The sequence below is a fragment of the Drosophila sulfurigaster genome, chromosome 3 (assembly GCF_023558435.1).
Source record: "Drosophila sulfurigaster albostrigata strain 15112-1811.04 chromosome 3, ASM2355843v2, whole genome shotgun sequence".
Taxonomy (NCBI): domain Eukaryota; kingdom Metazoa; phylum Arthropoda; class Insecta; order Diptera; family Drosophilidae; genus Drosophila; species Drosophila sulfurigaster.
Window position 1 is genome coordinate 48,285,836 of NC_084883.1, and position 13,734 is coordinate 48,299,569.

General features: G+C 45.1%; 4 protein-coding genes across 8 annotated transcripts; 2 read left to right on the plus strand and 2 right to left on the minus strand.

The window, feature by feature from the left end:
* Nucleotides 1-51: 51 nt before the first annotated feature.
* Nucleotides 52-2,808, plus strand: LOC133841407 (uncharacterized). Its single transcript, XM_062273848.1, has 2 exons — nucleotides 52-201; nucleotides 293-2,808. Exon 2 carries the CDS (start codon nucleotides 298-300, stop codon nucleotides 2,806-2,808), a length of 2,511 nt encoding a protein of 836 aa, XP_062129832.1. The 5' UTR covers nucleotides 52-201; nucleotides 293-297.
* A 127-nt stretch (nucleotides 2,809-2,935) lies between these two features.
* Nucleotides 2,936-7,417, minus strand: LOC133841406 (nucleolar protein dao-5). 5 transcript variants are annotated; one of them, XM_062273846.1, is made up of 6 exons: nucleotides 6,120-7,417; nucleotides 5,546-6,051; nucleotides 4,734-5,467; nucleotides 4,450-4,660; nucleotides 4,229-4,384; nucleotides 2,936-3,396 (listed from the first exon to the last, which is right to left on the minus strand). In XM_062273846.1, the coding sequence occupies exons 1-6, from the start codon at nucleotides 7,237-7,239 to the stop codon at nucleotides 3,247-3,249; spliced, it is 2,877 nt and encodes a 958-aa protein (XP_062129830.1). In that variant the 5' UTR covers nucleotides 7,240-7,417; the 3' UTR covers nucleotides 2,936-3,246. The 5 variants fall into 5 exon arrangements, with proteins under 5 accessions (XP_062129830.1, XP_062129831.1, XP_062129829.1 ...); XM_062273847.1 differs by having other exon boundaries at nucleotides 4,734-5,464; nucleotides 6,120-7,416; XM_062273845.1 differs by having other exon boundaries at nucleotides 4,734-5,470; nucleotides 6,120-7,416.
* A 124-nt stretch (nucleotides 7,418-7,541) lies between these two features.
* On the plus strand, nucleotides 7,542-9,547 carry LOC133841412 (protein ST7 homolog). Its single transcript, XM_062273854.1, has 2 exons — nucleotides 7,542-7,999; nucleotides 8,060-9,547. The coding sequence occupies exons 1-2, from the start codon at nucleotides 7,861-7,863 to the stop codon at nucleotides 9,523-9,525; spliced, it is 1,605 nt and encodes a 534-aa protein (XP_062129838.1). The 5' UTR covers nucleotides 7,542-7,860; the 3' UTR covers nucleotides 9,526-9,547.
* Nucleotides 9,548-10,210: 663 nt separating this feature from the next.
* Nucleotides 10,211-13,454, minus strand: LOC133841408 (uncharacterized). Its single transcript, XM_062273849.1, has 7 exons — nucleotides 13,076-13,454; nucleotides 12,823-13,001; nucleotides 12,631-12,765; nucleotides 12,038-12,576; nucleotides 11,882-11,971; nucleotides 11,650-11,819; nucleotides 10,211-11,158 (listed from the first exon to the last, which is right to left on the minus strand). Exons 1-7 carry the CDS (start codon nucleotides 13,186-13,188, stop codon nucleotides 10,291-10,293), a joined length of 2,094 nt encoding a protein of 697 aa, XP_062129833.1. The 5' UTR covers nucleotides 13,189-13,454; the 3' UTR covers nucleotides 10,211-10,290.
* Nucleotides 13,455-13,734: the final 280 nt, after the last annotated feature.

Consider the following 13,734-nt stretch of genomic DNA (forward strand, 5'->3'; position numbering starts at 1 on the left):
ATCTATCGATAAGCGATAACATGCTGATGAGCAACGCTGCGATTGCGATATTATTTTGAAATTAAACTTGGCGTGGGTGCAACGGTGCAAACGTTGGATACTTTTGAAATAAATGTTTACTTAATTTGCAAATTAGCTGAAAACATTGGCGCAATGTGGATGCTGCAAGCAATCAGCAAGTGTTTGGCCCAACAATTACAAGTATGTAGTGAGCGCTGTGCTCAGTAAAGTTGGTTAAGAAATAGGTTTGTGTGTGTGTCCAACACAAATTGGTTTATTGATTTTTCCTCAGCTAAAATGCTGCACACGGAATCATTGCCCACACATCAAGGCATTTATACGCCGCTAAGTCAGGCAATGACCGATTCGGAGTCCGATGAAGAGATTGAGATACACAACGCAACCAAGCATCAGCGACAGCGACAACAGTTACAACAGCAACTTCAACAGCAGCAGCAGCAACATCAACAGCAGTTGCAATCACAGCAGCAACAACAACTGCAACGTAATCGCAGCCGCATACCACCAAGTACGTTGGCATTAAAGTCGCCCCACACACGTACCACAACAGCCACACGTATAGTGGGTGGCGGGTCACAGTTGAAGCCACAGCAGCAACATACACAGCAACAGCAGCAACATTCAAAATTTAAGTCGGACAACAGCAGCAACAATAGCAGCAGCTACACCACCAACATGCAAAACACATTTCGCTCCGTGATGCTCAGCGATCTAGGCAGCTCAGCAGCCGTTGGAGGCGGCAATGTGGGCGTCGAGTTCTCCAATTTCAATGGCGGTGGCGGCGACTACGATGTGAGTGCCGACAATGTGGCCATCTTGGGCAACAGTCAAACCGATGACATACACAAACATCTGCCCATGTCGACGCGACGTCGCTGCTGTTTCATTGCCTCCTTGCTGCTCTGCCTGTTCGCCGTTGTGGGCTTTGTTTGGCTGCTGCCCTGTGGCAATGCCGATGGCACTGGCGCCTGTCCAGCGCCCGTGGATCGCCTGAAGACGCACAACTGGCTGAACAACTACACAAAGATAGAGCTAAGAGGTGGCGTTAATGTTGTGGCCGGTTTGCGTGCCTGGGAGAATAATCTGGTGTTTCTGTATCGTGGCGATGTCTTCTTCCCCGAATTTCGTGCCACAAATCACAAACGCAATGGCATCATCTCATTGCTGGGCAGCTCGGGCGCCGTCGCCTGGTACGATGAGACTGTGGATGAGCCGGTAGCCATTGATTGCACACTGCTCGATGTGGACAGCAATGGCAAGCCGGATTGCCTGGTGATCGATGAGTACGGCGAACTGGGCGTCATCAATTCGGCCAGCGGTCAGTGGCATTGGCGTTTCATGGAGCATTCGGCACGCAAACTTGATGCCTATGATTTTCCACTCATACTGCCCGACATTGATGGCGACGGTGTGCTGGACATACTGCTTATCTCGAGCATATCACTGGAGCAGCGCACTAAAACCTTTGTGCAGCAGCAACACACGCCAGGCTCACCAGCAGCCACCCAACTGGAAGCACGCAATGTGCTGCGTTTGCTGTCCGGTCGACGTGGCGTACCCATTGGCGATGGCTTTCGCGTGCTCGACTGCGCGCAGTTGTCGCGATTGCAGCTATCGAATGCGGCCAATGCGGCTGCCACGCTCAGCGTTAGCTACAGCTGCCAGCGCAGCGACAACCACACGGAGGAACAGCGCTCCAAGTCGCTGGCCGCGCTGTATCAGTTGATCACCAACAAATCGTTGGTGGGACAACGTTTGTTGCCCGCCTCCAAGATTGCGCAGCATCGTCGCCATGGCCAGCGCAAGGATACCGAGGCACAGCGCAATGTTTACTCGCTGAGCGGTCGCGAGTTGACCGTGGAGAATCGCGGCAAGTGCCCCGATTGCAATGTGACGCTGGTGTTGACCGAAAGTCGCAATGGCCAGCGTTTCACACTGAGGAATTTCACCAACAGCGGCATGTATGGCATGGTGCCGGCTCAGTGGCACTTTAAGAACACCAAGATGTCTGGCTTTGTGATGAAGTTCTGGAAGTGGCACAGCAACGCAGTCAGACAGACACAGCCACAGCAGCAACAGTCGCAACAGCAATCACAGGCGACCAATAGCGTGGACAAAACAAGCAACTATACGAACAGCACGAGCAGCGGCTCCGCAAAGCATCTGAATGCCATCAAGGAGAAGGACAAGAGCAAGGACAAGTCATACAACAAGACAGCAGCAACATCACAACAACAGCAGCAGCAGAAGAAGCAGCAACAACAGCAGCAGCAGCAACATCAGCGTCTTAAACGCGATCACGAACAGCAACATGAATTCCCAGCGCAGCATGAGGAATTCGATGACTTTGAGCACTTGCTGCCGATAGAAAAACGAGACACATTCAATGTGCTCGCCACGAAGAATCAACGTAAACTTAATGGCAACAGTCCCGCCGCACAGCTGATGAAAAACTATAAAATGCAAATGACCACAGAGACGGTTATTCTAGTGCTCTTCATTGGCGCCGACACACGGATCGAGAACACATCGCAGAGCAATATTGTGCAGTTCTGTCGCAGCGATCGCAACGAAATGATTTGCCAGCCGGATCTCATTAATCAAGAGAACTCAATGCTGATTGCCGATCTAGATATGGATGGCTCACAGGAGCTGGTGTCGTACATGTCCACGTTTGTGCCCGCCGACGATGATCCCGTGAATAATTGGAAGCTCGTTAGCTATGTGCGTCTCTTGCGTCTTCAGTCCGAGCTGCCTTATTTCTATGAGCAGGAAAAACACAACTAGGCGGGACAGAGAGCGAGAACACCACCTTGGTAACAGGAACGTGCATTTAAACACACATCACACAGACACACTCTGGATTTTGGGGGGAGAGGCCTGCCTGGTGGACAACACCCATCATAACACGTACTTAGTAGTTAAATTGCTAGTTGCATGTATTACAATTACAAAACATTAACAATTACGATTGTATATTATAAATAGAACCCTTTTCTAGTCTCTCCCACAAAATAAACGGTTTAATAACAATTGCAACATTTGTTTTTTTTTTTCTTTTTTTTGTTTGTTGTTTGTATAATCCTAAAAAGTCCGAAATTCAATTATTTTTGCAACGGTTCTAAATAATTAACGAAATGCAAATGCAAAAATAAAGAATTCACATTTCCATATTCTCATTTTTTATTACAATTGATCGTCTACCACTGCGCGTGGTAGACCCGCCTAGATGTTAAGATCGCTCACATAGCGCTTGCAATTGGCCTGAAACTGTGCCGATGCCCATTGCTCTGTCAGGATTTTGAACTCTGCATCAAGCGATGGCAGCAACGCCGCATTCGCCGTCTGATTTAGCTTCTTGAGCCCGCGATAATGCTGTAATTACAATTAAAACAGATTTAGGAACGTCTTAAACAAGTAAGCAAGCTGCAGTCGAGTGTACTTGACTATTAGATAACTATTATTCTTAAAATATACCTAATTATATGGCGCAAAATATACAAAAATGTACTAATGGATATATTTAGTATATTTATATAGCACTAGATATAAAATATACCATATGATATAAAAATACTATAAATTATATAGCACATACATTTACTAAATATAGCCATTAGGTATATTTCAGTATTTTTATACACTATATATTTTAAATGTAGTACTATATAAATATATCATATATAACCAATGGTATAATTTAGTATGGTATATGGTATATTTTAAATGTAGTACTATATAAATATACCATATAGCCATAATGAAAATGAAAAAAAAAACTGAAACAATTTAATAAGAAAATTGACGTTATTTTTATAGCACTAGATTAATACTATATTTAGAGCTAATATTGATTTTACAAACTTATTTTTTTGGTTTGAATACGAATTCATTCATTTTTGCAATTATCTCAAAATCTAAAAAGATTTTCAAAATTATTAATTTTTCTAATTAAAGTGCCAATCCAAAACTATAAGAATCATCATTACAAGCAAGCAAAAAAAATATATCCCTATCTCTTATAGTCTCTGAGACGTAGGTGCCCAAACGGACGGACAGACAGACAGACGGATATTGCATTCTCGTCTTGGCTGTCGACGCTGAACAAGAAGTGCCTCCTTTTGCGACAGGCATATAGTTAAAATAACCTTTTACCCTATGGGTAGCGAGTATAATAAGAATTAGAAATAAAAGTCGTTGGACTCACCTCAGCTGTGCTGTTGGAAATAAGTTTGGCCACTTCGAGCGCCTCGTCGTTGACACTGCGTGCCTTGCAGCACTTGTCAATAAAGCTATTCCCTCCGACTGTTGTCACTAACTCCAATGCCTGCAGCTGTTCGCCCAGCAAAAAGAGACGATTGTGCTGAAATTAAACATAATACATTTAGCAATTGAGAATGTTTTGAAATGCAAGATTTTATTACTTACAACTTGACTGGAGACCTTTGGATGATTGTGCCAGAGCGCATAACCCTCTGGCAGCTGGCCAAGCTTGGCATAGCTTGTCTCAAGGCTGCAGTCATCGGCGGAGACAACATAGTCAAACAGAGGCAATTGCATAACGCCCAGATTCTTGAGGTTTCCCACAACGCCAGCCACCAGAGGCTTGGGGAATGTTAATAAAGTTCGCAGATATGTTCTAAAGCAAACAAAATATAAATTGAAAATGAATAAGTTCAAAGTATTTTCTTATTGGCTTGTATTCTACTCACTTTAAGACCAATCCCAATTGGTTGGCGCCTGATTTGCGTTTATCGAGCGCAGATGCAATCAGTTCCTGGCAGTCGATGCCCTGGCAGAATGTTTGTCCCTGCCCCACGCTCAACAGCACTGTGTTGCAGTCATTGCTCTTGGCCAGTTTATTGAGCATTTCCGTCAGTTTCTGCAGCAACTGCAACTTGTAGGTGTAACCCGTCTTCGATGGCTGCATATTGACGATCAGCTGCGACACTTTCTCCAGCTTATGAAGCGTAATCAGCTCTGTTTTCGCTGACGCTTTCGACTCCTTTGGCAGCTGCTGTTGTTTCAAATCATTTGCCAGCGTTTGCGGTGGACTGCCATCGTTTCTTTGGTTGGTTTTTGTCTCCGGTTTCAAGAACTTGAATGCTGGATCATTGGCAGGCGCATCGGATGCATCGTCCGATAGATTGGCAACGGCAGCTGGTCGATTGTCCAGCGAAAGGCGACTCGCCGAAGCATTGCTCGAATAGGAGCTATTGGAACGTCGTCGCATAATCATCGACTCTTCGCTCGCCCGCTGTTTGTACACATAATCCCAGGAGTCGGAGGGTTGAGGCTTCGGTGTTGCTGCCTTGTTGTTCTTGAACACAGCATCGATGGCAGCCGCCGGTGTCGAGGCACGTTTATAGGCTTTGGGTGGACTCTCCTTTTTCGGTGTTGTAGGTGACATCAACTCGCTGGAATTTGCTTTCTGTGGTTGTTGCTGCTGCTGCTGCTGCAAATGAAATACAAATATGTTGTAAAACAGCTATCGAAATGGAAACTAAATTGCTGTGTAGCTTACGCGTCCAGTGATGGTCAGCGAACGTTTACGCATCAACGGTTTGTTAGGCGACTCGCCGCCGCTAAGTTCGCGCTGCTCTCGCTCCACGGCCTGCATCATATTGGCGGCGCCTTCGTCACCCATCAAACGATCAATTTCGCTAACCTTTTTCTTCTTGACCTGCACCACGATGCCACTTGCAGCGCCATTTGGTGTCTGCGCTCGACGATTTGCCGTTGTTGTTGACGCCACATTTGATTCGTTAAGCTTGGATGGCGTTGCAACACGCTTCGCTGCCACTTTATGCACATCCTTGGGCGTCATTGGACGCGCACGTTTCATACTTTCTTGACCGCTAGCACGCGGTGTTGTAGGTCTCTCACTTGTCACTGTTGCTGTGGCTGTTGGACTGGCGCTGTTTGAACCGCCTGCCTTTGTTGTGGCATATTGCGCCAGCGATTTCTGTGCATCTGGCATATCGGGATCCCAAATGATTTTCCGTTTAATGACCCGAGTGCGTTTATAGCCTGCAAGGACAGGAATATGAATCCAATTCTATTCGTTTATATCATAATTAAAAGGTGCTGAAGCATACCTGTGGCTTCTGGGCTATTGTTGTTATTGGCCGGCTCCACTGTCGTCGCTGCCTTCAGCTTATCCAGTGCGCTCTGCGTGGGTGACTTGGTCAGCGCCTTCGCATTGCCCACAGATTCGCTGCTGGCTTTGCTTGCCTTCTTTGCGATTGGCCTTTTGCTCGCAGCTGTCAAATTGGAATTAGCATTAGAGTGGGAATTGGAGTTGTTGTCGCTGCCGCTGTCATATTCGTTCCAATCGTCATTCAGTGAGCTAACAATATCCATCGGCTGCTGCTGCGGCTGCTGTTGTTGCTGCTGCTGCTGCTGTTGCTTGGCAGCTGCTTCTTTGCGACGCACTGTTTGCGCTTTTAAATCCGCCATTTGCTCGAGGGCCACAGCACGCGCTTGTTCTGGAGATAGCTTCGCCTTACCCTTGGCTGCATTTTTGGGAGCGGCAGCAGCAACTGCTGCATGCAACACAACTGGACTGGCAGCGCTGCCATTGTCACCATCATCAATTTCCATTATCTCGTACTGACCCTCGCCCTCAATGGTCACGCCTACGTTGTCCAACTCGGCCAGCGCCAGTTCAATGGATTTTTGATCGGCTGCCGGTGCCGCTGCAGCTGTTGGTTGCTCCTGCTCCTGATCAGTGCCCTTGAGCAGCGCTATTAGATCCACATCCTTCAGTGTAGCTGCCGATGCCGTCTCGTCTTTATTGTGATTGACTGGTGTGCGACGACGTGACACCAGCTCATCCGTCAGTAGTGCCTCATTGCTGGCGTTGCCATTTTCAGTCGCGGCGCTGTCGCCCGCATCTTTCGCCTGCTCCGCCAGCTCTTTAGCCAATTGATCCGTCTCTGTCTCTGTATCATCGTCGTGCTGTAAATTATGCATTTTGGCTATTTCCTGCTCCAATGAGCTCAACTCATCCAGTTTGTCAATTTTATCATCCTCTGGTATTTTGATATCCTCATGTTTAGATTTCGCTGGGCCCGCTTTTTCTGCTTCTGCTTCTTCTTGTTCGCCTCGTTCTTCTTCTGCCGCAACGCTGTTTGTTTCTTCTGTTTTCGGCTGTGGCAACGGCGGCGTTGCGCTCAGTTTTTCCTTCAATTTATTGTCGTCTGCTGTTTCAGCCATATTTCACTAGCGCACTTGCAATATTTAGCCTACTCTAATTCACATAAAACTTGTAAAATTCCAATGCAGCCAAAATAGTGTTTTCAACGTTTTTTATGCACTTGCTGCAATAGCGGCCATTTTATAGTGATGCGTATTTTACGAAAGAAAAAAAATATTCGATACACACGGCCACACAATTCGAAATGAACTGCTGCGCTCGACTACTATTATTGTATTCGTCAGCTGTCGTGTTCTTATCGATACATAGATGTGCAAATTGCGTGCATATCGATAGTTTGACAGCTCTAATATATCTCAACCCCCCTACCCATACACCACTCCGATGAATACTTCATGGAAAAAAAAGTCTCATCTGCAGCAGCAGCAGCAGCAGGACTAACGCTGATAAGAGGGGAATTTGTTTATTTTATTCAACATAAAAGTTTATGTAAAATTGGCTGGTCGTGAGCGTAAAACAAAATAGTTGTGAAAGCGCGCTGTAAGCAAACAATTTTAGCATTGGTGGCGGTAACGAAAACAACAACAAACAAATAGCAAACAACAAAAATCCAGCAAAATTTTGGCAGCCAAAGTGGTGGCAGCGACTGCGACGACGACTGCGACCGCGACAGCGACAGGATGTGGGACTCGTCAATGTTTCTGAGCACATTGACGCCAAAGTTTTACGTAGCGCTCACAGGCACCTCGAGCTTAATCTCGGGTCTCATCTTGATATTCGAATGGTGGTATTTTCGCAAATATGGCACATCATTTATAGGTGAGTTTTCAATGATGATGATGATGATAATTGCGTTTAAAATTCCACACAATTTGGCAGAACAAGTATCGATCAATCACATTAGTCCCTGGATTAACGGCAACGATGCTCAGTCGGATAATGGCAGCGGCAGTAGCAGCAGCAGCGGCTCCTCCAGCAGCAGCAATGGAGGTGGAGGAGGCGGAGGTGGAGGTGGTGCCAATGGCGGTGGCAACAATGCCAATTCAGGCAACAGCAGCGGCACACCCGAATGCAAAGTGTGGCGCAATCCACTCAACTTATTTCGCGGTGCCGAATATCAACGCTTCTTTTGGGCCACCAGCAAGGAGCCATTGACGTACTACGATATGAATTTGAGTGCCCAGGACCATCAGACGTTCTTCACGTGCGAGGGCGATGCACGCAAGGAGGAGTACGAAATCATGCAGACGGCGTGGCGTGAACGCAATCCAATGCAACGCATCAAATCCGCACATAATGCGCTGGAGATCAATGCGGAATGTGCACCCGCTTACATACTGCTGGCCGAGGAGGAAGCGATGACCATACTAGAGGCGGAGAAGATACTGAAGACGGCCCTCAAGGTGGCCGAGCTCAATTATCGGAAATCGCAGGCGACCCAACATCAAGGCGCCATCGCTGATGGCGTTCACAGGCGCGACACGAACGTGTTGATCTATATCAAGCGACGGTTGGCGATGTGCGCCAGGAAACTGGGCAAATTGAAGGAGGCCGCGAAGATGTTTCGTGATCTGACCAAAGAGATACCGTCGATCATGAGTGTGCTGAACATACACGAGAATCTCATTGAGACACTCCTCGAGATGCAGGCGTATGCCGATTGCCATGCCATACTGGCCAAATACGATGACATCTCGTTGCCCAAATCGGCGACAATTTGCTACACAGCGGCGCTGCTCAAGGCACGGGCTGTGGCCGATAAATTCTCACCAGACATTGCCTCGAAACGTGGTCTAAGTCCGGCCGAAATGAGCGCTGTGGAGGCCATACATCGGGCGGTGGAATTCAATCCGCATGTGCCGAAATATTTGCTAGAAACAAAGCCGCTCATTTTGCCGCCGGAGCATATATTGAAACGCGGCGATTCCGAGGCATTGGCGTATGCGTTCTTCCATCTGAAGCACTGGAAACAGGTGGAGGGCGCATTGAATTTGCTCCACTGCACCTGGGAGGGCACATTTCGTATGCTGCCGTATCCATTGGAGCGCGGACATCTCTTCTATCCATATCCGACGTGCACAGAGTGCGCCGATCGTGAACTGTTGCCGGCCTTCCATGAGGTCTCGGTCTATCCGAAAAAGGAGTTGCCATTCTTTATACTCTTCACGGCGGGCTTGTGCTCGTTTACCGCATTGCTGGCGCTGCTAACGCATCAGTATCCGGAGCCGATGGGTCTGCTGGCACAGACGGTACTTACATGGATCCTCTATCCCATACAGTTGCTCAAGGAGCGCATCGAGGCATTCTGGCCGTGCAATCTGCTCCAGCAATTGTCGCGAGTCTAAAACAACAACAAAAAAAACAAATTACAAATATATATGGAAACAGAATAAACGCAAATGAGGCGCCAACGCACAACACAATACAGCATGCACACCACACACACACACATACACACACACACACATACACACACCCACACCCAGTCACACACAAAGATTTACAGATACAGTTATGGAAGATACACGCATCAAGGCATCAGAAGAAAACGCAACGCATCCAAAAGAGCAAAGTGAAAAAACCCAAGTTACAAAATGAACTCGATATGGAAAACAAAACAGAAAAAAACCTTTACATACTATATATCTAAATACATATATATATATATATCTAAATATATATATATATATATATACATATATTTTGGATCTTTGTCTGTGTTTCGTGAACTAATAAATGAAAAGCAAGTATGAACGAATTGTGATTACCACGCGCACTCATTTCGCTCCAACGTTCCTAACTCTCAACTGTCCGATCGTTTCGAATTTACCTCCCCCCAGTATCGTAAGCCTAAGGATTACAACTACTACACTACTATTATGATTATTATTATTATTATTACTATTAAATTATGCATAATTTTTATTATTACTTGTGTGTGTTTTGCGTGGCGTATTCATGTATCTTTTGTTTTTAAGTTTTACTTTAGATATTCTCACATACAAAAAACGGAAAATACAGAAAAAAAACTATGATTTTTTAATATTTATTTCAAAGTTCATATTGTGTTTAATTCTTTTGTGCGCTCGTTTCCATCGTTTTATCATCGCTTACAAGTCGCAAATGTTATAGAAATGATTGCACACCTTGCACTTGGTTAGCAATCCTGGGAAATTGTTGGGATTTAGTGAAGTGAAATAATCATTAACAGCCTGAATAATTTCTCCAGTATAAAGCCTTAACTGATCTATTGTTAAATAACGATAGTTATCCAATATATGAGTACCAATCCTATATAGCACCGACTCTGCCGATATGTAAAACTTTAGCAAATCGTTGAGTTCATCCCAAAAAATATGCATAAAGGTCTCCGTCAAATTGAGCACAAATCGCATCACATTATCACTCAGATTGTCGGCCAACATTAGCAAAGCGTTCTCAAAACTCTCGGCATTGATGATCCGTGTGAAAATATCATCTCCGAACTGAGAGAGTGCAATTGCAACACCATTAATCACCAGACTGCTGAGTCTCAAAATGCGTACGCCGTCAGCATAATTTCTTGTGTTCTCCGGCGCATCAAATGCGGTTGATTCCGTCATTCCGGCGGATCCAGTGAAAACACGACCAGCGTTATTGCCACGAAGGCCAGCGTTATTGCCTCCGACTGCGGAACCTTGAAATGACTCTGGTAAGGGATTCGTCACCCGGCCAAGGATATCGGGTCCGATATTGTGCTGTACGCTGGCACGCAATTCCGCCGTATTTGTGACCACTTGACCATTCAGCTCAACACCTTGCCCATTTGCTGCGAATGAGGGGCGTATGCCATTGCGATTTAAATCCCTGTTGATCTTGTACAGATCGTTGAACTGCTGTCGCGATGGCATCTCGTTCACATTCCGTATAATGTCCATGTTGGCCCTAGAAACGCCTTTTGTTCGGATCGTCTCCTTGACCACCTTGTCGAACATACGCCTGCAATTGAAGAGACAATTAAGTACGAGGGACGTAAGTATTAGAAAAAATAAAATGGTAATGATCCTTTTTTGATTTTAAACGAAAATGGATGTTTTCCTTATAGCTCTAATAAATCTCTCTTCATAAATAACATTGTATAATCTAATTATGTTCATTTGATTTGTGTTTTGACTGAAATAAATTTATATCTTTCCACAAAAATCATTTATAGTTGATAGCTCAGTTTGGTACACAGAATGAAGCTCGGGGAAGTATCGAAATCAATTCAAGAACATTATATAACTGAGTTGAAGTACCTTATTGGTATGCCTTTCCTTTTTTATCTTTATGCCATACTCAAAATGGGTTCAACCACCAAATGAAAATAAAATTCGGGGAAGAACCAAATATTGCTAAAAAATAAATTATTGTAGGGGAATTACCATTTAAACTGTATTGGGATAAACTGTCAATTGCTTTCCAATTGCGACATAATCGGCTTAACTCACCTCTGTCGATTGCTTAGCGTTTCACGATACGAGCCAATGCGATTGTTGGCCGTATCATTGATGATGGTCGAAGCCAGCTTAAAATTGTAGACGCTGTGCGTGAAGAGGAAGAGCGAGGCTGACAACTGTAGCACATCCATGGTGGATATATCGTCGCCATCCTGATGTTTCTGTTAGCGAATAACGAATATTCTATAATGTATCTAAATAATAATAATACTGATACGCTTACTAGTATTAAATCTATGACGCCACTCGTCAAGCCCGTGGCTGATATCATAATGGATGAGATGTTCATGCTGTTGACCGTCAATTGAGCAATCTGTTGTTGGATAGTTGGATTAGTTAACGCTTCAACTCAAATACATTGCAAGGAAATGGCACTTACGGCGCCCACTTCTCGGCCAGCATTTGTGGCCATTGTCACCGCACTTGTGGCACCTGCAGCCCCAAGACCAACAGCACCTGCCACCACACTCAGCCAATGACCGCGTGCCGTGCGATCTGTCACATTGATTGACTGCTCGTGCTGACTGCGATCCACAAGCTGAGCGCCAGCTCGTGCTGTCGAATAGCCAGCAGCTGCTAGGCCAACAGCGCCAGCTACCAACATAACGGGTGCAGCGACTGTGAACGCTAGTCCAGCTATGGGCACAGCTGCTGCTCCCAAGCCACCTACTGCCGAGGTAATGTCGAGTGCACCAAGCACCTTGCTTCCCGTTGAAGATGCTGGCGTTGGCATGGATTGCAAGATGACTTCGCCTCGCAATGTAAGATTGTAGACGCCTCGAGGAGGTGTCACCATAATGCCTTCGGGCAGCTGATTGCTGGTCACATAGGACTCCCAGTTGTGATACACACGACCATTTTCATCCACATAAATCATGCAGCAATCGTCGCTGTTGTTGCTGCGTCCATTGCTATCGGCTGTAAAGCGTTCGATTTAGTCAATTGTAGATAAGATAATCAGAAAATGCTTACAAAGACAGCGACGGGCACGAAAAACGGGATGGCAAGACCACTTTGTGCAATTCAGAGCATTATTGTGATCCGTCTCATCGGTGGCAACCAGCACATAAAAGATCGACGTTAACGACTGGCGATTTGTGTATTTACCTGTGTATACACGATGCAATAAACTACATCAACTGTTATGGGGAAATCTTTACTTACGTTGTTCCCAAACCGCGTTGAATAAAGTTTGACGTAATCTGGCGAAGACTCCACATTGTTTGGCAACTCTTTCTTCGGCTTTTTCCCTTTCGTCACCTACTAAATTTCTTGGCACTGTTGGATCAGGAATAAGGGTGCGGATTTTGGTTTCCAATATCTGCGATTGTTCATCTGATAAACTATTTACATATGCATGTGCATAGCGTGAGTAATGTGTTAATGTCTCATCGAAACTCAATTGCGCAGTACTCACAGATCCCAAATGATCTCATTACCAAATCCAAGGGATTCGCCAAAGGATTGTTGCACTTCACGAATGCTACGCGCTGCAACGCCATTATTATTTGCTTCAACACGCTCGCCCATTCTGTTTAGATCACGCTACTTTAACTGCTGCTGCTGTAATGTTCCACATTTAAAGGGAAAACACATTTTTATCGTCGGATTGTCAACGATGTGACTCACAAGCGGCCGATATTCGACAATGAATTTGTGTTGATCGATACTGCGCTGTGTTGCAATGTCAATAATAATCGATATCGAAGCTTATTGATAGGTTAAGCTCTTATCGATGAACTCAATACCGTTTCATTCATTTTCGCGCCTTTCGAAAAATTGTTTAGCAGCAATATCGACTTGACGTTTTCTCTTTAAATTTGCGTGTTTTAATGAACTAATAATATACATTTTATGTTGTAATTTATTTTTGTGTTGGCTTTCTTTGAATATGATGAACTTGGCGATCGTTTTCTTTTTTTTTGGCAGCTGCAAATGCTGCCTACGAGGTAAATTTCCCATTAATGACTCAGCGTTTACTTTTTGTACATATGGATTTTTTTTGCACATACATACAATGTACATTCCTGTCTACTTAACTTTTGTTTAGAACATTTTCCAAGAATTGTTTTTTAT

Excerpts from the sequence above, each read along its gene's own strand:
- LOC133841407 (XM_062273848.1), top strand. The coding sequence starts at position 298 with ATGCTGCACACGGAATCATTGCCCACACATCAAGGCATTTATACGCCG.
- LOC133841406 (XM_062273843.1), bottom strand. The coding sequence starts at position 7,239 with ATGGCTGAAACAGCAGACGACAATAAATTGAAGGAAAAACTGAGCGCA. Across the intron at positions 4,661-4,733 it reads CAATTGGGATTGGTCTTAAA|AACATATCTGCGAACTTTAT; the intron begins GTGAGTAGAATA and ends TGTTTGCTTTAG. Across the intron at positions 3,397-4,228 it reads TTTCCAACAGCACAGCTGAG|CATTATCGCGGGCTCAAGAA; the intron begins GTGAGTCCAACG and ends TTGTAATTACAG.
- LOC133841412 (XM_062273854.1), top strand. The coding sequence starts at position 7,861 with ATGTGGGACTCGTCAATGTTTCTGAGCACATTGACGCCAAAGTTTTAC. Across the intron at positions 8,000-8,059 it reads ATATGGCACATCATTTATAG|AACAAGTATCGATCAATCAC; the intron begins GTGAGTTTTCAA and ends ACAATTTGGCAG.
- LOC133841408 (XM_062273849.1), bottom strand. The coding sequence starts at position 13,188 with ATGGGCGAGCGTGTTGAAGCAAATAATAATGGCGTTGCAGCGCGTAGC. Across the intron at positions 12,577-12,630 it reads TCGTGCCCGTCGCTGTCTTT|CCGATAGCAATGGACGCAGC; the intron begins GTAAGCATTTTC and ends AACGCTTTACAG. Across the intron at positions 11,159-11,649 it reads ACGCTAAGCAATCGACAGAG|GCGTATGTTCGACAAGGTGG; the intron begins GTGAGTTAAGCC and ends CTTCAATTGCAG.